General features: G+C 44.6%; 1 protein-coding gene across 1 annotated transcript in view; it reads right to left on the reverse strand.

Moving 5' to 3' along the window:
- Positions 1 to 25,026, reverse strand: part of STK3 (serine/threonine kinase 3) — a 205,341-nt gene that overhangs the window by 143,990 nt on the left and 36,325 nt on the right. Inside the window, exons 3-6 of the mRNA XM_083186984.1 lie at positions 23,094 to 23,222; positions 21,277 to 21,391; positions 11,524 to 11,688; positions 11,274 to 11,441 (exon numbers count right to left, since the gene is read on the reverse strand). Of these exons, the coding sequence (XP_083043110.1) occupies positions 11,274 to 11,441; positions 11,524 to 11,688; positions 21,277 to 21,391; positions 23,094 to 23,222 (577 nt within the window). The remainder of the gene's footprint in view (positions 1 to 11,273; positions 11,442 to 11,523; positions 11,689 to 21,276; positions 21,392 to 23,093; positions 23,223 to 25,026) is intronic.

Raw genomic sequence — 25,026 nt, forward strand, 5'->3', positions numbered from 1 at the left:
CAGCTGTAATGTATGCCATTTACCACCACTCTCTGTCCCCAATTGTGCAACCAGTTTTAATACAATTACAAATTTTATCTCCTAACCCTAAATTACCTAGTTTTATTAAAAATATTTTATGAGGCACCATGTCAAAAGCTTTAGCGAAATCAAAAAGGATAACATCAACAGATTTCCCTAAGTTCAACCCCCTACTGACTTACTCATAGAAGCTAATTAAATTAGTCTGACATGATCTATTTTTGTCGAACCCATGCTGAGCTTTATTTATTTATCACCTTCTCCTGTTCAAAGAAATTTTGGATACTAACTTATTATTCCTTCTAATATTTTCCCCACAATGGATGTAAGGCTGACTGGTCTATTATTTTCAGGGTTAGTTTTGCTACCTTTCTTCGATATTGGTACTAAGTTATAGTGTTCCCTCCAGCATCCCAGGAGGGCAGGGTGCTGGAGGAAAAGGGGCACTTCGTATGCGGCGGGGCGGGCCTGTCGACCTCACTAATGTGGACGGGTCCGTCCGCCAACGCCACCAATGTGGGCGGGCCTGCCTGCCGTAGTCTGCCTTGGGGGGGTGCGGAACCGACGGGCTGTTTTAGCAGGGCGCCGCAAACCGGGCAGGGCACGGACGGTGTCCCGCTAAAACAGCCTAGAACAGTAAATCCCATCCAAAGTCTCAGGTTCTAAGGAGTCCGTCTTTTACATATTAACAAATGGGCATTGATCTGCTCTCTCTTCTTATTCCTTTGCTGTTTAAAAGCTATAATGCAAACAAATGACATCATACAATTCGCTAAACACGATCCGATGGCAACTGCAGTAAACCAAAGACCACAGCAGGAGTGCGCTAAGACATTCTACCTGAGCAGCAGAGTGTGCCCCAAAAATAAACTCTAAGTATTGCCAATTACTGTAACAGAAGGGTACAGAAAACAGTCCGAACTGGGTCCTTTAGCAGACTTAAGCCCAAGGCTGAAAACACACCATTTTTTTCAAAAAGAACAAAAAATATATCTATATCTCTGTAGGGCAGCATTATACAGCTCATTCCATAAACTAACAACACCTGTATGCAAATACACACGCTGCACTTTGGTCAGATCAATGAAATTCACATTATTTGGGAACACATAATTCAGCTATCGCTGGTTTATTCTGCTGGGGTCAGGGAGGCAGCTTAATGATGCATATTATTAGGATTAATGGAAAATAAATGGTAACAAGTAAATTTTTTCATCAAGGCCAAGAGGTCATCATCATCATAAACATTCTCCCATACACTCGGCTAATGGTGACAAAAATACTTCTATTGATTTCACCGATTACATAATAAATACTAATCTGTAATAAGGGGGGTTATATTGTTATATATAAGCCCCTTATTCTGGTTCACTCGCAAAGGTAAATTCCTTCTCAAATGGACAAAACCATGCTGCACTGCAGGGGGGCAGCTGTAACATGTGCAGAGAGATTTAGAATTCAGTGAGTTATTTTGTTTCTGTGCAGGGTAACTGCAATATAGATCTCACTTTGAAGTAAAACCCCACCCAAATCTAATTCTCTCTGCACAAGTTACATCTGCCCCACCTGCAGTGCACATGGTTTTGTCCGTTTGAAAAGGAATTTGCCTTTGCGAGTGAAACAGAATAAGGGCCAAAGCATTGTGAAATTCAAATGACGAAGCCTTATGTAATGGTATACTATTGCATTGTGACACCCAATAAGACTAATCTGTTGCAAATTTATGGGGGTTATTCATTATGGAATTCAGACTGTCTGAATGTCCCGAAAGTCGGAATCCCGGGAACGTTTTAGTTTCATCTGACAGTAACTCGACAGTCAGAATTCAGTGATATCTTTGCCGTGACATCCTGCTGCAAGGCAAACAATTCTTATTTCACGCATGTAATGTAAAAGGGTGTGAGAACCAGAAAGAGTGATTTTGTGAGAATTTTCCCATTTTTGAAACGCAGCAATCATTTACACTGAAAAATGGTTTGATTTTGCCATGTAATTGTTTGCAGCTTGCAAATTTTTTTTTAAAAGACTCACAAAAAAGGGGGTATTCAATACAGGATTCTGACAGTCGGAACGTCCTGACAGTGAGAAGCCCGGACATTTTTTGTTGCATCTAAAACTAAAAGGCTACAGCGTTTTCAACCGATTTCACCCATTCCCGACAGATTGGCCAAAGAAATCATCTAAAATTGGAGGTGTTTGATGTGCTATTGGGTCCAATGTGCATCGGACCTGAACTGAAGGACGAAGCAGGTCCGACCTCTGACTCCCCTCCCGGAGGCGGGGAACAGGGGTCACAGGTGATACATCACACGTGAAAGGACCGCATGTCTTTTCACATGTGATGTATCGGGGGATCAGATTGCTATACACTGCTGCAATACATCACAATAGTTTACGGCAACCTTTACTTGACAGTCGGAACTCAATGTTTTGACTGTCGAATGTCAGAAAGTCTGTGGATCGGCAAAAACTGCAGTTTTGTCGAAAAATGGCAGCGGATTCGACAATCCACGGCCGTTTCCGACAATAAAGACACACCTCCATAGGGTGGCGGGTCTGTAGCAGGCGAGTCCCGGCCGAGATTCAATACTGAATTGCCGATATTTCCATGGTCGGAAATATCGGTAGAGATTGAATACCCCCCAAAATCTCTCACTTTCCTATTATTACACCCTATTAAATTCCGTGTTAATATTAGAATATTAGAATACAGAATTGAGATTTCCAAACTGTCTTAATATTAGAATATGATTGGTTGTCTTTAATCAAGTTATAGAAGTTTTGCCAGATGTTAATGCATGTTCATCCTGCCAATATATTCCTGGTAGAATCTGGTCACAATGCGATACTGTCCCAGGGGATGTGTACAATCACATTCTCTCTGTAAGCGTAGTAGTGCTAGCAGATTAATTCAACCCAAAGGGTATGTAACCGGTGTCACGCTAGCTGCTGTGCCACTACACATCCCAGCAAGCCCTGCTACAGTTCTAGCTTGCCCTTGCAGCAAAACAGTTGCAGGGCATGCTGGTATGTGTAGTTCTGAAAACTTTAGTTCCACAGATTTGCCTATCCCCAATCTAGGACACTGCACAGAACAATGGTTAGGGGGCGGATAAAGCAGTGGATGAGTTCCATAATGTTAGTCATCAAGTGCTTTAAATATCATCTGCAAAGGTTAAAAAAAATGGACATATCAAGAAGAGGAGTGTGGGGGGATTAATTCCCTAAGAGGGAGCCCGACCACCAAGAACATCTGCAGAACTAGCGCCGAACTTGAGTGTACCCAATCATTATGTGAGGTGAAGATTTCTAGTACAGTTTCTTTGGGTCGAACTGTATTAGGTTGACAGGCAAGCCACGGAAGTTTGACATGACTTATGTCGGCACAAGAATTAGGTAGACATGGCTAAGGTCGAGGGGGGTCATAAGGTTGACACACAAATTAGGTAGACCATGGAAAGTTCGACAGTCAAAAGGTCGACATGTGAAAACCTCATGGCAACCTTCCAACCCTGTCGTCCTTAGCCATGTCGACACAATGTACGTGGACCTAAAGACCGTATCCAGTTAGATAGGTTGCCTTCACAGTCTATAGCAGGGGTCTTTAACCTTTAAGACCGAGTGGGCCACATAAAAAAATTAAACGAAGCCTGAGGGCCACTAAGTTATACTGAGGTGTTTTAACTATTAAAACTATTTAAAAATGTGAATGTAAGATTACAAGACATTTTCCATACTAACAAACCCATAATAAAGACTTCAAACAATAAGGTTTCAGTCATAAAAGAATTGTCTGCTTACTTTTGTTTTCTTCAAGTCAGTGCGAAACTTGGCATTGCTCACCTCGGACCCCATGTTCAGCAAAACATTTCAAAATGCAGCAAGTTCACCTCATCTCCAACCCCATGTTCAGCAAACCATTTCAAAATGCAGCAAGTTCACCTCATCTCCAACCCCATGTTCAGCAAACCATTTCAAAATGCAGCAAGTTCACCTCATCTCCAACCCCATGTTCAGCAAACCATTTCAAAATGCAGCCAGCCCCCCACCCCATGTTCAGCAAACCATTTAAAAATGCAGCCAGCTCACCTCACCCCCCACCAAAACATTTCTAACTGCAGCCAGCTCACCTCACATCCCCACCAAAACATTTCTAAATGCAGCCAGCCAGCCAGCTCAACTCACCCCCACCCCCACGTTCAACAAACCATTTCTAAATACAGCCAGCTCACCCTCTCCTGAGGCACCTGCCTTAGTGTCCCTTGCAGAGGGCTGCTGCTGCTGGCGGCGTCTGTCTTTGCGGTCTTAACAGCTAAGGAGCAGGCAGGGACAGGTGCTGTGCGTGGCTGGCGGCGGTTGTCACTCCAGTCTCCCGGCTGTCTGAAAGGGCGCGGGCGGGACGTGTGTGCGGCATCAGGTAGTAGACAATGCGCATGTCCGTGCACAGTCCCGCACGCCCCAACCTCAACCTCACCCAGCAGCATCCTCCGCCACGTCCCACTGCTAGCAGGACAGCGCAGAAGGATTTTTTTTTTCATTCAGCACGCCAATCATTTTAATAATGCTATTCATTGGCGGGCCAGGAAAAACAAGTAGGCGGGCCACGGGTTGAAGACCCCTGGTCTATAGGATTGTAATGTACTGTAACATAAGGAGAAAGTAAAACGAAAGTTCCCACATAGAACGATTATAAAGATCAAGATAATGTGGGGGTTATGTGCAAGACAAATACATTGTGTATATATATTTCCTGGTAAGTGAATATACTTTGTACACGGTGAGCATTTCACACCGGTGATAGACACCTGACAAAGGTATGTGGTACCTCTCTCTTGGCCATACTCCATCATAGCAGTGCACTGAGGGTAGCAGCTTAATTGGACAGGCTCAGGCCCAACCCCGGCTTATCCTATTGTCAGCAGTACAAGTGCTCTAATCTCCTGCATTTTTGTCATTACCTCTTAAAGCTCATGTTAGAAAATGACCCCCTTACCTTTTGGTAACTGGTGCAGTTACATGAAATTAAGACGTTTGAGCGATTCCAGCTGTGCAGTGCATGATTACATTAAGCTTGGAGATATTATGCTGAAAATCAAGCTAGGACAATCAAATAATTAATCTGTAATCAATACAGCCCTCTCGGAACAGATTACCCGTTTCATAGCGACATTTTTGACTGATTATGGGGAATGAAGGAGCACCCCCCACCCCCCCACTTTACCTAAATGTCTATTTTTGTTTAGAACTGATATATTTTCATCCCCAGCATATTATTTCCTACCACTGAGATGTGAACATAATAAAACCGCTCTTATACAGCATTTAGCCTTCTGAACTCGTTAACTCCTTCAGTGGCAATCCCGAGAATTTTCCGGGCTGTGCCTCTGTGCCCAGTCTGGCAAGCCCGGAAAATTCTCGGGATTGCCACTGTTTAGAGCCGGGCAATCACTGAACTCAGGCAGTTTCGGCGCTGCCTGGCTCCCTCCCCTCCGCCACGCCTCCTCCTCCCCTCCGGGATTTCTATTGAAGTATTATGCTTATGACAAGCCGGCTGCCAGGGACAGGGAAGGGGTGCGGGTGGGCAGGTCCGGGAAGCCACTGATTGACAGGTCAGCGGCGCTGTCCAGAACCAGGGAGGCAGTGGTGTTTTTTTTTTTTTTTTTTTTTTAAGGGAGCGCTCCCCATAAAAAAAACTCACCCAGTGGGGAGTGCTCCCCAAAAAAAACCACCACTGAAGGGATTAATGCAGTGGGGAAAAAGGACGCTGAGAAGGTGCAATGTATGTGGATCACTGATAACCATAAGAACCCGTCCCTCATCAGCAGATGAGGACCATCCCAAAACTTCTATCATTCACAGACATTACAAACAGTAATCCATAACAGCCATTCTGTACATAAGGCTAGGACACAGAATTAAGCGCACATTTGCACAATGTGAAACAACCCACTCTCATTTCAGAAGCCCAAAGCAAAATTTGGAACCGGATCTTGTTCCACATAGTATCATAGCACAATCTGCAAACACAACCAATTAAAAACACAGGGTCAGATGTATTAAGCCTGGTGAAGAGAAAAAGTGGGAGGTGATAACGCACCCAGGGCAGCCGAGAGGAATGCCAGGCCCCGGTAAAATTTTGGGGGTGTGGCCTAAGTGTGAGGGTGTGGGCACCTCCCGCACTTAGGCCACGCCCCCGAAATGTTAAGAGGAGGGTGAAAGAAAACTCTAGAAACTGTAATCTCAGCAGCAGCACACACCTACAGCATGTGCTGTGCTGACAGCAGGCTCAGCATGACCTCTCACGCTGTCAGTGAGACACTCATGCTGAGCCTGCTGTCAGCACAAAACATGCTGTAGGAGTGTGTGCTGCTGTTGCTACCCGGGAGAGACGGAGGGGGAAGGGAGGGTTCGGACCAGGGCCCCTGCGGGGCTCCTCCAGCAAGCCTGGGCCCGGGTAATTAGTACCCTCTCCCCCTCCCTCTCGGCTGCCCTGAACGCACCAGCCAATCAACTCCTGTCATTTTTCAAACATAGCTGACTGGCTGGTACGTTATCACCTCCCACTTTACCTCTTCAAGAGGCTTAATACATCTGCCCCACAGCGCAGGAGGCCGAAGAAAGAGAATCATCCTGCAGCTGCCACTCTCAGAGGAAACCCCCCATCCCTTCTACCATTATGTACCCTCCCCCAGTGTCTGCCTTGTTGCTGATCAGTCCAATGTTGTCATTTTTTGTTTTTGGGTGTTTTTGGTGTTGAGTTGTTGGGTGGAGGGGGGGGGGGGGGTTTACAAACGTAATATATTATAAAAAAAAAAAAAAAAACAATAGTTTGGACATTAGTCTTAACTTCACTCACACACAAAAATATAGATGGAAAATACAATACGGGCGAGATGTACTAATCCTTGAAAAGTGATCAAATGGAGAGTGTTAAACCTCCAACCAATCAGCTCCTACCTATCTTTTTAAAACACAGCCTGTGCCATGACAGTTAGGAGCTGATTGGTTGGTTGTTTATTACTCTCCCTTTTATCACTTTTCAAGCTTATTATTAATTGGGATCTATGCAGAGAATACTGCAAAAGTGCTGCTGCCAATGTATATTACTTACATCATAAAAAGGATGTACTGCCCCATAAACATCACAGATCAGAAGTTCTGAAAACCAAGGACAGTATTGCACCAAACAATTGTGGTTTTGAGTTTCTTTTTATTCCTGAGGACAAAAAGGATCCCCATGTGCACAATTACAGCGGTGTAGTGGAGGTCTTGGTTCGAGTCATACAGACTCTATTTACAACTCCGCGAATATGAATATAACAAATATAACAGATAATTTAAGTAAAAGGTTGACATGAGTTTTTCAAGTTGATTTTTTTTTTAGCCGCCATGTGCCGACAGGCGGTATTTCATGCCCTACCATCCACTACGGAGCGGTGGGAATAAAATAGTGTGCAGCGTGTAGCGAGGCACCGTGTCCGAAGCATGGCGTGCGTAGCGAGCCATGCGAGGGGGACGCAGTACACTTAGACAGTGTCCGTGTCGACATTCGGGACAAAAAAGTTAACATTGTCGACTTCCAGACCCAGTTGACCTTACCCTTGTCAACCAAAGGCCTGTCAACTTTCGGTGGTCGATCCAATGCAGGTCGAGCTAAAGTTGGTCGCCCCCATGACCCATACCCTTCCAAAAAAAACACCAAATGCTCTTGCGGTTTTTGTAGGGTTACAATCAGACAGTAATACATGTCTATTTCAAACCTCGAAATTGCTGCCAGTTTACAGAAAGCCAGCGACATGCTAAGTAAATAAGTGCCAAGGGATACCCAGAACCAATGCAAAGTAGACTTGGTCACTTACAGGTTCCCTAAGCAGTTCGGAATGAAATCTGCCCTGGGGTTATGCAATCCAAGATCACGGCTGTCCATCCCTCCCGTTAGCCGTGATCCTTGCCCGTTTGCGGTCTGACCGGCAGCAGATCGGCAGGCAGGATTCAATGTCCCACCTGCCGATCGGCGAAAAGGGGGCATAGCCACAAAAACGTCCGATCGGGACAATCCACGGCAGAACGGGCCCGACAGCTTCTAAAGTCGGACCCGTTCTGCTGTGATCCCGCTTCAATGCTGTCGGTAAAGGGCCCCGCCGCAATTTCCCCGTCGGAAATAGCGGCGGGACATTGCATACCCCTTTTAATGTACTAATAAATGCAATGCATGCATCTATTACCACCGGACAGGGTTTCTTGGAGGGGCTAATGCCCCTATTGATGCCCATGCATCAATAGGGGCATTAAGTGTGGTTGACCGAACATTTTAAGATCCCCAGAAGCAGTGAGAAGTACTGTAGCATAGGCCCTTCTAGTAGTAAGGGGATGGTGTTCTTAAGCAGGAGTGTTTGCAGCAGTTTGGCGATGGTTGCACTTATTCTTATTATAAAACATCAGTTTTCATTTATAGCCATCGCGGCTGTTTTTCACAGGTTTTCTTTGCCACATTTTTCTATAGGCTATAGTTTTTCTATAGGCTAACATACGCAAAATATGTTTGCAAATTTTTTTTTTTTTTTTAAATGTTAACGGAAAAAAAAACAGCAAGATGGCGATAGGAGTCGGGTCACGTATGAAAGTTGTGGTCATGCAGCCATTTTACTTTACCAAACCTGGCAGCCTGCAAGTCACCAACATTTGGAAGTATTGAACCAAACAAACTCAATAAGACTATTCAGAGCACAGTGGGATCGCTTCTTTAGGACTCAAACTATTTCCTTGTTCCTTCAGGATTCCAGATGGATCCCAGACACTGGATAGACCGGGTATGGTTAGTCAATAGAACCAACCCATATGAGCGATAGCTTGATATGGTCAACAGCTTGCCAGGTAATAGGTCGACTTTGACTAATGCGGAAAAGTACCAAAAAATTTGAAAATAATTTTTTTTTTAAATCCGGCTTTTAATCCCACCAACATTTGCATCATTTATGATCCAAGTAGACTACTGTTGGGAATTGGTGAGTGAAGAAAGCTTTGCGAGGATACACAACCCTAATAGAGGTCACTGCAACCAGACGTTCTGGACAATCAAGGACAGTAGATAACGAGCTATTGCAGCAAACTTCTATGGGAGAACATTTATACATTGGAATATAAATGGGGTTCTGGATTATGGGTTCACATGAATAAGATCAACAGTCAATAGGTCAAACACTATTGGTCGGCAAGCATTAGGTGGAGACATTAACGGGTGACACAAGAAAAGGTTGACTTGAGTTTTTCAAAAATGTTTTCATATTTCGAACTTTTTCCTACTTTACCATCCCCATGGACTACAATTGGGAACAATACCATGTGCAGAGAGAAGCGGTAGCGGAGGGAGGGTACGCTCTATTTGGGGGGGCCACATGCTCAAATTGACACACAAAAGAAGTGAAAAAGTCATGTTGACCATTTATGTGCCGAATTTCTGCTTGTGTCAACCTTATCGCAATGTCAACATTATGCATGTCCACCTTTTGGGGTCACCCTAGATACTGTGGATCCTATAATCCTCACCCTTATGAATGTTATACATTAATACATTTGTGTCACTTCATCAATGTACAATGACATAACATTAATCATTAAGGCGAAGTGATTTTTTTTTCTTTCTTTTGTTCAATTTTATGGCACTGAGCTATTTAGAATGCCCCAGGAATGACGGACAATGACTACGCAATGGCAGGAGCCCCCTACTTGTGAAGCTGCTGGCTGCTACAGATCACTGACGACCTGTAAGCTAGAATGCTGCAGCCCGGAACATCACTTCTGTGACCAGGGGGGGGGGGGCACCTAGGTTGCCTGCACCAGCCCCGGACTAGGTGTGATAGTAACAGAGTTAAAGATACTTAAATGTTTCCCAGTTTTTCAAAGTGCCCAATTTTGTCATAAGAATGATTGTACAATTGTTTTGTATTTGCGAGAGCAATAAGAGGTTAAGCAATAACGTGTCTGAGCGCACATACTGTTCTCCTATCAGGTATCGATCATTGAATAGACAAGAACTAGTTCAACATGCATTAAGGTCAACATGACTGAAGGTTGAAATGGGGTTAGGTTGACAGGGTCATTGGGTCGACAAAAGCATTAGATGGACATGGGGAAGGTTGATAGTCAAAGGGTCGACATGGGGTTTATAACTTTTTTGGCCCGAATGTCGACATGGACTATTTCATTCGCCCACACCCCCCTTGTGGATGGTAGGGCATGAAATACCGCCTGTCGGCACAGGTTGTGAAAAACCCAATGTCGACTGTTGACCGTCAACCTTTCCCATGTCGACCTAACCCCGTGTAGACCTTCAGTCATGTTGACCTTCATGCATGTCAACCTAATGCTTGTAGACCTAGTGCCCGTATCCCCTCCTATCTTTCCCAAGTTGAACGCCTTTAGGATACTCCTGAAATTTTTTGTGCTGCTGTAGGATCTCATCTATAGTACGTAGTAACATAGTAAAAAGGTTGACTAAAGACGCTCGCCCATCAAGTTCAATCTGTTCTAAAAAGATGAATTAAGGAGTACGTTCTAGGTATGACAACCTACTCCAGGATAACAGACAATAAATCAATACTTGGCTTAACTACTAAAACTGGTCATACATCAGAACGACCTGCATCCAACCTGATCGTATGCAGGCCGTAAGTGCGGTCGAACGAGCGTTTGTAGCACATACGTTCTGCTTATGACAGCAAGCCATCCCGACTGATCATACGTGCAAGCACACTTGATCAGTGGAGCAACCTCTTGACCCGCTGGCCTGTGCACACAATCGATCGCGCAACCCATCGGAATTGTACGTTCGGGCTGGAGATCGTTCAGGTGTATGGCCAGCTTTAGTGGTGTTGCCGTTATTTTGCCTGATGTTCTCTTCACTAGACCATATCGCGAGGATTATAGCCTTGAATGTTATTATCTATCAAGCACTTGTTTACCAACGTTTTCCTAAATGTATGTATTGTGCGCTACCCCAGCCCAATATAATAATCAAGAACAGTAGACTGGTGAAAAGCATCTCAACAATGGTAAACGCTATGGCAAGTAGCAATGCATGAACAAGGCCTTCCTTAGACCTGATCACACATTTGTATTACAAACAAGATAAGAGCTACACAAAACCTGTATTTTTTAAAAAGAACAATTAATCACAGCTTTGGTATAAATGACAAGTGTTCAATACGAACAGCAACAGATCATTTCCAAAAAGTACTGAAGACCACACTTACCCTCATTGGGTGTATGTCTGCGTATGGTGGCTTGCCTTCTGCCATTTCTATTGAAGTAATCCCCAGGGACCAAATATCGGCAACACAGTTATACCCGATTTCTTGTATCACTTCCGGAGCCATCCAAAACGGGGTTCCTATTACGGTATTGCGTTTCGCCATAGTATCCTAGGAAACCACAAGAAGAGTAATCTATAGAGTGAACGCCAAACAGGCTCCTTACACGTTAGCACGTCAGGGGGGCACTTACCGTGAGCTGGCCGGCCACCCCAAAATCTGCCAGCTTGGCGTGACCTTCCGTGTTCAGAAGGATATTCCCAGCTTTTATGTCTCTATGGATTTTTCTCATAAAGTGTAAGTATTCAAGCCCTTTTAATGTGGATTTAAGTATTGTAGCAATCTCATCTTCTGTTAACTGAAAGAAAAATAAACATGTACTTTTAGTTTTATTTAGCCCGTTAAAATAAGATAAAAAAAATAAATAAAAAAAAAAGACAGAACAAGTGTAAAGTCACAGTTACAGTACATGAGCTGTATGGCCTACAGACTATAAACCTGTGAAAAAAAATGGAATGGGCGGGGCTTTTTCATCTATACCCAAATACTGGCTCCAAACATTTAAAATTGAATTGGTTAAAGATGCCGTGAAACATCACACAAACAAATATATATTTTTTTAATTCATATTGACTCAGCATAACTTTATAAAATAAATAAAATAAAAGTGAAAGCCTGATCTGATCCTAATGGCCTTTGACTCATTATATCACGGTCTTTGATTGTTCTTTTATGCATCTTCAGTTGCACTGGCTAGAACTTTTTTTTTGTTTTTTTAAGACAGTGACTTGTACTTTTATTTATGTTCTTTGTACGTTCCGATCCTTAAGCCTTTGAGTGCCAAGAGAATTTGTCAAAATAGATGTGAAAATTGCCACACAAACATTTTTATTCATCAAAATGACCTGTAATGATTACCTTATATAATATAATCTTTTTTGTAAAGCAACATTTGTTATTTGAATTTATGTAACAAATGTGACCGACGCTAGGGATGGCCATCGTTGCCATTGATGATTGCCATCGATGGCAATTCTGCAACAGGCCATCGATAGTGCTAAACTATGCAATGGATGACCATCAATATTTTTACATATCGATGGTCATCCATTGTGTTTGATTGATTGGCCTGTGGGCCAATCAAAACACGGGGGCGGGGCTTCGCGGGTGTCAGGGGGCGGATCTATGCTCCGCGTCCCGGCACGTTGGAAAAAATAAAATAAAAAGCAAAACATCGTTTTGCTGTTCCATCGATGGAGGGAAACCATCTGGTTCTCCCCCATCGATGGCAAAAGTATTCGACATCGGCCATGTACCATCGATGATTTTGAATCATCGATGGCCATCCCTAACCGACGCTTGCATTTTTAGCAGATATTTTGCACATCTCACAGAGATGTTGGCGCTCAAAGGGTTAAGTATAAAAAATACACACACACCATTTCATACAAACACACACACATACTATGTATAATGTGGCTTAAAATGGAAAATTAAAAGTTAGAAGTATTAATATTATTATGTTATTTATTTCCCATAACTTCATTTTAATGGGTCATCCGCTATAAAGTAAAACAGTTCAACAAGTCAAAAAGTATTTGAACACACCTTAAAATAAGTAGTACACACTAGTCAGTAACATTCGATCACAATCTTATCAGTTCTTAATCACCTAATAACTAAAGTGACCACATAACTCTAGGCTTACATGAGCCTTGCAGAGCAATACACCAACTCGCCTCTAGAGGGGGCAGCCTGCTCCTGGAAAAGGAAAAAACATATTTTGCCTGTGCATAAGGTTAAATGCTCTCTTCCCACTTCAAAGCCCCATTTGGGGTTGGCCAGCCCTTTAAGAATGCAATATCATGCTCTGTGGTAAGTGCAGATGTTTTTTCCCCCCACCCCCGAGCAGCTGAAAAATGTACAATCCGCCTTATCTACTGCGATCAGCAAACAGGGACGTTTCTGAGGTTTAACATGATTGCAGATCCGGCCATATTAAAATAAAGGCTGCTTCACCTACAGATTAAAGGAGACAGGAGCACACAGGCAAACAAAACCGAGGCATTCACATCAGCTTGGCTGGTAGCGCTGCAGGCTGTATGGTCAGAGGGGAGCATTGTGCAGTTCTCAAAACAGATTTGGGAAGTTGAGGTGGTTGGTTTAATGCTCACAAGATTGAAGCGTATGGATAAAGAAATGTATTTAGCCTGAATCCATTAACATTCCTTTCTCAGACTGCATTTACTTTCGCTTGTTTTTGGTCACCACACATAATTTGTAATTTTCCAGTAGTTTCTATTTTTGAGCAATTTAGATGTTAAACAATTATGGAACTTATTAGAAAAGTTTCCACTGCAAAACTTTCTCAGCGCTCTCCCGTTTCACTGGATTAGGACAACAAATAAAATGAAAACCAGCCACACTCGCACTCCGCAGCCCATATAGCTGCAGCCAAAGAGTTGGTTAAGTGGAAGGCAGACGAACGATTTTCCTATATATTCCAAACAAAAGGTTAGATATCATTTCTAATGCTTTTTCCTTATATGTTATTACTGCATTTACATGTAACACATACTAGAAGGAGAATAATCTAGCAGACACTCAGACATCTTGCCACTGTCCATGGTACTGATATGATGTATTAGCACAGGTCTGGTCAACCTGTGGCTCTCTACCTGCTGTGAAAGTACAAGTCCCGGTGTGCACAGGTTTGCAATTAGGGAATGCTTAAACTATGCCGGGGCATGCTGGGACAGAGATAATCTGATTGGTTGCTATGAAAAACATCTCATCTTCAATAGAACTCCCATCTTAGACTGAATAAATCCAGTCCATAGATCTCTCTGTACTGTTAAGACATACATAACTTGCCCACACCAGAAAATAAGTACTGCTGGAGTCGGGGAAAAGGTCACCAACATCATGACATCAGGTTGTGATGATGTCATGAGGGGGTCGAGGCTTGCCTTGCACTACAGGATAAAACCCTTTGTGCTGCAAGAGATGTAGGGGTGGCAGTGCTGAGAAATGTCCTGTTTTACCAGTCCTGTAACCTAGGATCAACTGGGCACAGCTTTGTGAAAAAAGGGTAGTGCCTACCTTCCAAATGATGTGGTTGGCCCCTTAATAGTTACGGTCTGGTGTTCACACAATACCCAACAGCACATACAGCATTATATTTCCCAAGTTTGAAATGGATGATTAATTTTCCCGTTTTCAGAATAATATGCCTTGTTGGGCTACCACATTATCCCTACATTGTATGCAATTAGTTGAAGAATGCAATAATTAGCAAGAAAAAAAAATGAAATTCAGTTTTAAATATTGATCCCAACTAAGATGGGTAGAAGTGCCTTGATTGGTTGCCAGATGAAACCACTAAAGCCCGGGCCAGGTACTCAGAGTCTCGCCTCTACAAGTAAACACATTACAATACCAGCGCCTTTAATCTGATGCGGAACAGGGACGGACAATGAGGAGGACACAGGATTATAATGCAGTGTGTGGGGGTGGGGGGGAACCTCCCAAGTGTCCGTCTCAGGGTAAACTTTCTCTGGCAAACATCTACCCATGCAGACACACCCACATTGTGCTTTGATATAAATACACTTTAAAAAATGATGCCATTTAAAAAGCAAACAAAAAAAAAAGGTGATTATTTAAAAAGCCTGCAGAATAGTCACAATGCAAATCACAATGCAAAGGTTATAAATTAACTTAACATTGTACATGCTCCCGGGTAAAGAGAATTCTCATCATACCATTGCAGATCGAGAACTAGCTATACATGCGCCTGATCACTTTGCTTATTAATTACTTATTAACAGTTTCTTATATAGTGCAGCAAATTCTGTTGCGCTTCGCAATTGGACACACAAAAAACTGGGTAATAAACAGTAACAGAGGTAGGAAGGCCCTGCTCGCAAACTTACAACATATAGAATTCTTCATACACTACATTTCATTGCTACCAACTGACCCTGTTCCAATAAAAGATGAGTAAAAGAAGGTTCCATTTAATGGAGTGTTGGATGGTACACGGTCATTCGGTCGACACAATAAAGGTCGACATACATTGGGTTGACCAATGTAGGTTGACATGGGCTAGGTCGGCACCTGAAATAGGTCAACACAACTATTATGTTGACAATGTCTAGGTCAACAGTCAAAAGGTTTTTCAAAAATGTTTGAGCGGTCAGGTTGGCCGACAGATGGTATTTCAAGCCCAAACTATTTCAGTCCAAGGCACCCTTTGGGTCTCCATGTCTTATTCAAGTCACCCTTAAGCCAAAATAATTACCTAACTGTCACTTTTTTAAATAAATTGGGTCAAAACAATGAAGACAGCACCGCTGGAGCCCCAGATACCACACATTGGTATTCCAGATAGGCAAGTATACATGAATTGCTACTTACCAAATGTATACATTGCATCAAACCGATGCAATGTATAGTGATTAGTAGAAATGTATTTTACGTAGCATACATGAATAATGCCCATTTTCAGTGCAATACTGGTCAAATGCACCTGCGTCCTTTAAAAAAAAAAAAAAAAAAGCCCAGGCTTTGTAAAAAATATTTTTTTTTGCAGTCGCATAATTCAATCTAAAAAGGTTCCTGTGCATCCTTGCACCAATACCTGCCCCCCACCTGCTTACCAGCTTGTCCTCTCTTTCTCTCCCTATAACAGCGCAACGGAATATGCTATATAAGAAACGGTTAGATAACATCATCATATAATACCCAGTGGTGCAAGTACTGGAGTGGTACTGCGTACCTTTAAGGTGCTTTTCCCACCCCTCCGGAGGCTGCCGCTGCTGAGAGTTAAAGGAGAGCACAGAGCAGAGCCACAGGCTTCCCCCACCGTTTAGAGACTAGAAGAATTGAGCGCTTCCCTCACCCCTCTGGTGGCTCTCGGCCATTTCAAATACGGCGCGGCTCCTGAACCAATCAGAGCTCGCGTACAAGCAGCCACGGCGATTGGCTGCCTGGCCACGAGCTCCGATTGGCTCACAAATCGGCGCCCTATTTGAAATGGCCGAGAGCTGCCGGAGGAGTGAGGGAAGCCTACTCCACTGATAATACCCCTTTCAGACCTGCAACTGCATCATTTTGCCGGACACATTCTGACCCCCTTTCACACCAAGCAGCAAACTGGTAATTTTTTGAATAACAGGTATTTCTAGGGATGCGGTCATTTGGTCTACAGCATGATGGTCGATACCATTAGGACGACATGGGAAAAGTCCAACATCGGAAAAGTCCGACAGGCCGTTAGTTCAACAGTCAAAACTGTCGACATGGGGTTTTTCACTGTTTTTTAGCCGACAGGCGGGATTTCATGCCTTACAATCCACTAGGGCGTGGTGGGAGAATAAAATAGTGTGCCCGAAGCATGGCGAGCGCAACGAGCGATGTGAGGGGATGCGGTGCACTTTAAACTGTGTCCATGTCGACTGTGTTGACATTCAAGTAAAAAAACAGTGAAAAACACCATGTCTACCTTTTGACTGTCGACCTAGACATTGTCAAACTAATGACCTGTCGAACCAACGACCTGTCGAGCTAATGACATGTTGATCTAGACCAGGGGTTCTCAAACTATTTTGCTCTGGGACCCCGTCAGACAATAAAAATTATTATTGGACCCCAGCAAGTTACCACAGAATGGCCACCACATGTGTGGTCAGTGAAGGGAAGCACCCGCTATTGTGACTGGGAAGCAGTGGGTAATGAGGGGATGGAAATAGGGGAAAGGGGGATGGAAGAGGGAAGCAGCAGGTGTTTACTTAATGAGTTATCCCCTGTCACCCTACATAGACACATTAATCTGATGGTCAGCAAAATGGAGTCGTGACCCCATTCTGAGGTTGTTGGGACCCACCTTGGGGTCAGGACCCACAGTTTGAGAACCGCTGATCTAGACCCAAGTCGACCTAATGGTGTCGACCATCATGCTGTAGACCAAATGATCCTAACCCATTTCTTAAGGGTGAAAGGGTCAACCTGGGTCCAAAATCATGGGTCGCCGACACTGGACAAGAGCATTGTTGGCGACCTATGATTTAAGACCTGGGTTGACCCTTTCACACTGAAGAAATACCCGTGTTAAAGGACCCTTGCGCATGATCGCTCAGCACACAGCAATGTGTCAGCGCTGTGTGCTGAGCGATCTGTTAGGGCCTGTGTTCTCACCAGAGAGCACGGTAGATTAATTGCAGGGCGATAGCGAGGCCTCGCATCACTATCACTGTGGCCCCCACTTACAGTGATGTTGGGGCATTTTCTAAGCGATCTTGTGAGATTGCTTAGAATATGCCTGTATATCAGTACGCGTGAAAGCTCCATTATTCAGCAAATTAATGGGTTGAAATTTTTTACACGGTAATTTGCTGCTCGGTGTGAAAGGGGTATAAGTCACTTACAGCAGCCCCCCCCCCCCCCCCCTCCCTCCCTCCTATAGATTTCCCTATGCAGCATCTCACATTTAACATATTCATATTTTACTCACTTCCTCAGCCAGTGTCAAAGATTTTAATCAGCCATCAGGACCCTTGCACAGAGCACTCCTTGGCTACTCCAGCCTGCTAGCACCCGCACCCTTTGCTGTCTGGCTCAAGTAACAGGTTGTTGCACCCCCTGCCCCGTCCAGAGCATATCCAGCACAACCCCCCACCCCCACCACCACCACCACCGGCTGATTCCAGTCAAAGGGAACACCCCCTGGCACTACACACCCCCCATCCCTTGCACCCGAGCTGCTGGCTGACTGGGCACAGGTTACTGCCGCAAGCCAGCCGCTTTGCTCACGGCATTCACACACACACCTGGCACCTGCTGGCTCCATACTGCCCACCTGCTGACTCGGCAGAGGCAGCCTCTCTACTCCCTGCGTATTTATCCCACCCAGTGCCTGCTAGCTCCGTACTGCCTGCCTGCCTGCCCACTGACTCAGCTCAGGCAGTCGCTCTCTACAAACTCACTCACACACTGCCCGGCCTGCTCATATGAAAAAAAAAAAAAAATGAGAGACATGCGGTTGCCAAGCTGCGGCGGCACCCCTGTGACATCCCTGTGGCACCCCAGGGAGCCATGGCGCACAGTTTTAGAACCACTGCACTAAGGTGTGAAGGGAGAATATAATAGTGTGCCGAGCGTGTCCGAAGGCGAGCGCACGCAGTGCACCGATACAGTGTCCATGTCGACATCCGGGACGAAAAACAATAAAAGCCCCATGTCACAAGCAGTGGCGTAACTACTGTAAGGCAGCCCCAGCTGCCGCTTGTGGGAGCAAGCCGCTGTGGGGTCTATGTGGGCGCCGGCACCCGCTCGACGCACAGACATGCTGCTGCTTGCCGCTGCCCACTGGAGGCAAGTCAGCCACAGCGCGGGTGCGGCCATGGCAGAGACGACAAATCCCTCCACTGATTCAATTGACTGTACACAGAGCTGGCTATTGGTTACTGTGTACAGGATGGGCGGGCGGATGGGCGTGCTGGGGCGGCCTGGGATGCGTCAAAGCCAAGGGAAACAGCAGTGTATGCTGGTCTCTCTTCCTCTCTCCTGCTTCAGCTTCTCTGTTATGCGTGTGATGTCAAACACGCTGGAGAGGAGCCCGGGGGGGGGGGGCGCCACAAACTTTTTGGCAGGGGGGAGCAAAATTTATAGTTACGCCACTGGTCACAAGGACATTATTCCTTCTAACGTGTAGGATGACCAATTTAAGAAAATTTCTCAAATTTTTTCCAGAAACACCCTACATTTCATATACTTTCCTCATAATGAGTATGGGATCATTGGGGCAACCTTTGGTCAACCACTGAAGGTCGACATGCCTAAATTTGACAGGGTCAAAAGGTCGACAGAAGCATTAGGCTGACATGGGGAAGGTCAACAGACAAAAGGTCAACACAAGCATTAGGTCGACATGGGGAAGGTTGACAGACAAAAGGTCAACACAAGCATTAGGTCAACAGGGTCAAAAAGGACTACATGGGGAAGGTTGATAGACAAAAAGGTCAACATGACTCAGGTCGGCAGGGTCAAACAGTCAACACAAGCATTAGGTCAACATGGGGAAGGTTGACAGACAAAAAGTCAACATGCCTAAAGGTCAACAGGGTCAAATGGTCAACATGGGGGTTTTTTTGTCCCAAATGTCAACAAGGTCGACATGGGCACAGTATCGTTGCACTGCTGCGCTCGGCACACTATTATATTCTCCCTCCAAGCCCTAGTGGATGGTAGGGCATGAAATACCGCCTGTCGGCAAATGTTGGCTAAAAACAAAAAACCCTTGACCATGTCAACCTTAGGCATATTGACCTTTTGTCTGTGTCAACCCTCAGTGGTCGACCCAATGTATGTCGACCTTAATGGTGTCGACCGAATGTCCGTTTCCCACTCATAACATGCGCATTCTCCTTATTTGTCATCATCATCAATAACATGTCGGTAGTTTCCAGGGACAGTAAAGCAGATCCACCAATGTACAAAGCTTGGTGACATTCCAGGAAAAGGTCACTACATCTTCCCACATGAAATGGCACCTTCCGTACAGCATCTGATTTACAATGACTGACTGCATCTGAAAACATCTCATGTAACATCTTCCACCACATACAATGTATAAAATCACATGTTTCCAACTGCAACAAACATAAAAAGCAAATAAGACTTAGGGCAGTATTCAATGTGAAATATCGCCGTGTGCAGCGAATCCGGTTTAGGATTTGCTGCACACTCGCTGTGTTCCGGACGGCTGGCTGCCACTCGCTCTCCCTGTATTCAATGTCGGAGGGGCGAGTTGCCCCTCGCGGCGAATCTTAACCCCTGCAGCGTCCGAAGCAGGGAGCCGTGGGACAGTGGCAGGCAGGGAGTTTGAAGTCTCCCTGCCTGCCCCAGAACGTATGTGGGGGGGAGGTGGGCTCCCCGGGACCCAGGCAGCACAAGCTGCCCCCCGGGAGAGCCAGCAGGGGACCGGGTATATTCACTGCTCCCGATCATGCATATGTAATGATCGGTGCAGTGAATATATGAATATCTAATGAGCGGCTCGGTTCCGGCCCCCTGCTGGCTGCTATGTGTAAAAAAAATATATATATTTTTTTTAAATTAAAATATATATTCATGTGCTATAAGCACATGAATAAAAATAGCATGCCCCTTCACAGAATAAAATTCCTGATTTTTTGACACCAAAATTAAAACAAAAAACTTTTATTTTAATAGTTCACATTCCACTTCTCCATGAAAAGATGGAGAATTGCTACACGGAGAGACACGGCGAAAATCACTCAAAAAGACGGCGAGAAGTGCACATTGAATAGGGTTGCTCGCTTTTTGAGATCAAAAGTCTCCGTCCAACGCGAGAAAAGCACAAACTCGCCATAAAACACGGAGAATTTTTCTCATTGAATACTGCCCTTAAACATGCAAGGTGACACCGGAGAGAATGGGCACAATACAGTGTAGAATGAGAAAGGAACCAGTAGGGGGTATGGGTCATTGGGTCAACCAAATTAAGGTCGACATACATTGGGTCAACCACTGAAGGTCGACATGCCTAGGGTCGACACAAGCATTAGGTAGATATTGGGAAGTTCGACAGTCAAAAGGTCGACATTGATTTCTCTTGTTGTTTTGTTCCGAGTGTTGACATGGACACGGTATCGGTGCATGTCAACACTACGCTCGGCACACTATTCTGAACCCACGCCCTACTAGGTGGTAGGGCAGGAAGTACCACCCATGTCAACCTTTTGGCTGGTGACCTTCCCAATGTCTAACTTTTTACCCGGTTGACCTTAGGCATGTCAACTTTTTGTCTGTGTCTACCTAAGACCTGTCGATCTTCAGTGGTTGACCCAATGTATGTTGACAGGACAATATGATAAACTGTACATGTCAGACATTTTATTTAATCGTCTATTACTATACTCACCGTTTTATTCCGCAATCGGATGATGTCGGAGACAGACCCAGCGCCGCAGTACTCCATAACGATCCATAGGTCAGTGTTTTTGAAGTAGCTGCCATAATACTTGACTACAAAGTGGCTACACAAGGAGAAAGAGAGAAGGATTTGAGATTTTTACATACAGAACTATTTACTTGTCGTTAACTTTTCATAAATGTGACCGTGCACAATTTATTTATAGCGTCTTATGTATCGCAGCCGATCCCGTTACAGTGTCTTATGTAGCGCAGCCGATCCCGTTACAGTGTCTTATATAGCGCAGCAGATTCCGTTACAGTGTCTTATGTAGCGCAGCCGATCCCGTTACAGTATCTTATATAGCGCAGCAGATCCCGTTACAGTTTCTAATATAGCGCAGCAGATCCCGTTACAGTTTCTAATATAGCGCAGCAGATCCCGTTACAGTGTCTTATATAGCGCAGCAGATTCCGTTACAGTGTCTTATATAGCGCAGCAGCTTCCGTTAGTTTCTTATATAGCGCAGTAGATCCCGTTACAGTGTCTTATATAGCGCAACAGATCCCATTACAGCGTCTTATATAGCGCAGCAGATCCCATTACAGCGTCTTATATAGCGCAACAGCTTCCGTTACAGCGTCTTATATAGCGCAGCAGATTCCATTGCGCTTTACAATAGTAGACAGAGATAAAACAAACTGGGTAACAACAGACATACATGGAGGTAGGAGGGCCCTGCTGCAAGCTTACAATCTATAGGGACAATGCACGGCTGTTCTTAAAGTGTGAATTAAGGTGCCCATACACGGTGCGATGATCGCACCAGTTACGGGTTGGATCGCATCGCAACGCATGTGTTTTGCATGCGATTTGCGTGAGATGCGATGCGAGGGCAGTACAAAAAGTATGTGCAGCACATACTTTTTGTACTGTGCGATGAGATGCCCGCGGGAGCACACCATTGCATGGTGAATGCGCACTGTGTATGGGCACCTTTAGACCATGTATTGATCTCACAATGTTTCACACTCAAACAACACTACGCGCATCACGTGCAGACTATGGTCTGACCTCTGGCCTGTTTTAATTGCATGATCTTCAGAAGGCACAACTGAGTACGACATTCTCCTTATTACTGTGTGTAGCAGAGCTCCTCACAGGGACTGTAGGAGGAAGCGCTCAGTGATTATCTTCTGAGTATGGATTTCCTCTACTGATTAATTTACGTAATACAGGATCGACAAGGGTGGCATTTGGTGATCATATTTGTGCATCCCATGAAATCCCCCCCTCTTTAGATCCCATTAATCTGGTAATACTGTTTGTAAACAACGCTGAGCAGCTGTAATACCCTATCATTTGCCCATTATTACTATATAGAACCTAGAGCTAGAACCCTTTCGGAGAACAATTTAAATACAATACTTTACATGTTATGTTTCTACAGCCTGCATTATGTCTAGCTGTCCATCCCCTATAATGAGGACAAGCCTCCTACTGTAAGAACTGCTGACCCAGCCTGCACTACACATATACACACTGACATCACCAGCAAACAATCATTCAATTCTTCCACTTATGCTTCACAATAACTAAAAACGATTTTGCTTATGGAAAAAACAGCAACATTCAGCATCATTCCTGTGAGATCTGACCACAGCGCAAAGAGCCTGACAAGCTGCGGTGGTTTTAAAACTGCAAAGCAAAGCACCTCGCAGGGCAGTGGCTGGGACGTCTGCATCGTGGAAGCCAACACAGCAGATAACGTGAGCACAACCACTTGTAGTGACATCTGGGAATGCACCCACGTGTGACCCGCTTACCTGTCGCACTGCTGCATTATAGAGATCTCCTTAATGATTTCTTGAAGATCCGATTCCACAGGAACTTGTTTGATTGCAACAACTTGGCCAGACTCCTTGTGAATGGCTTTAAAGACGCTGCCATATGAACTACAGGGAGGGAAAATGGAAAAAACGAAATTAAAAAAAAAGTCTGGCTGAAACAAATAGTACTTCATTACAAATGAATTAAAAATACAGATCAAGGTTTGGCTGTTACACACGTATATCAAACACACTACAGTACACCTGGTAGCCACAAACCGGGGAGGGAGTGAGGGGGGGGGGGGGGGGGGGAGCAGGGGCATAAAGAAAAACTTCACTTTAGGTCTCTGACATTTCAAAGGGAACTTTGATAACGCTCCGTTTTTATGAATGAGAAATTGATCTATTATATTGTTCAAAGCCGGGTATCAGATTTTATGAAACATCCAGGAAGATATTAAAGAAATCCACTGTGATGCTTTTTTTATTTCTGAAGTGTGTTTCGCCAGAAACAGCCCAGTACATAAACTATTTGATGTCCTGAGCAGTGGGAATTACAGCTCTTCTGGTGAATGAAAGCCTTTTTGCTGATGTTTATTGACAGGAGACGGATCCAAAGCAATATCCCGCTAGATTCCATAAATAGAAACAGAGTTCATAAAAAAACCAGAGATGTAAACTTTCAAATGATTTTACTCATCCGCCGAACAGGCGGCAGTCCATGACCCGTATTCAATGCGACCGACGGGGGAGTTAAACGGCGGGGATCGCCGAAAACAAGCGATCCTCGCCGTTTAACCCCCGCACCGGCCGCTCACCCTATTCTATGTTCCAGGGGATTCCCTCAGACTACGAGGCTCGCGGCTAATGTAGGGAGCCCGCTGCATTTAGCTGCGAGACTCGCGCCGTTTCCCCCCTTGCTACAAAAACTTAGCGAGGGGGAAACGGTGTGTGTGTGTGGGGGGGGGGGGGGGGGGGCAGTTGAATACTGTCCCTGCCCTGCAAGCTGTGACAGCAAGCAGTCAGCACTGCTCGCTGTCACAGCTCGCAAAAACCATTGAATACCCCCCATTTGTGGGTTTTTAGGGAACCACTAACAATATTCTTGGGGATTCATAACAGGGTTGAAATTTATCTGACTGCCGATAACATTGTTGTGTATGCAGTAGTTGTGTATCTAGTTACTAGGACCAGATAAATATTATATTACACAGAACGAGAGTCACTACACTAAACCTTGGAGTCAGACTCCTCTATTTTACTACGGTTTGATTCCCTAAATGGTAAATATAGATTTATAAGCATGCAATCCAGGCTACAGTTTGATCCTGAGGATAATTCATAATGGGTTCGGTATGACTCCCAGAGGTTCGGGATCCCAACGCTCAGTATACAGACATCGGAATCCCAACTGCCAGTATGCCAACAGGAATAGGAGCCCAAAAAGCCTCTTGCAGGCTCGCTGCGCCAGACATGGACCCCCACGAGGGAGAACAGCGTCTGTTGGTCCAGATCCCTACTGTCCTGCAGTTGTTATGCATTCTTTATGGGCTTCTCTCCAAAATAAAAATAAAAATTTAAATTGTGAGGTCAAAATAACTCCTGCATCACACAGGCTCACTCTGCACCCAGCTTATGCTGTTACACCAAGACATGTAGCTTACATGAAAGAGTAAGATCAAACATAAAAGCAGAACGAGCACACAAATAATGTAAGTGAAGTATATTCATTTAATGAAAAACTCCACAGAAAAAAATTATATTTCAGGAACTAATCTTTGAAATAGTTTATCTGTGGGAATTCCTATGACCACCTTTTCGGTAAAATTAATGAAAGAAGGGGTATGGGGGGGGGGGGGGGTTGTTTGTACAAGCCGGTTATGGATTGAACGCTCCAATTGATCAGTAACATATATGAAAGACTGAACAT

The sequence above is a fragment of the Crinia signifera genome, chromosome 5, assembly GCF_055691185.1.
Source record: "Crinia signifera chromosome 5, ASM5569118v1, whole genome shotgun sequence".
Taxonomy (NCBI): Eukaryota; Metazoa; Chordata; class Amphibia; order Anura; family Myobatrachidae; genus Crinia; species Crinia signifera.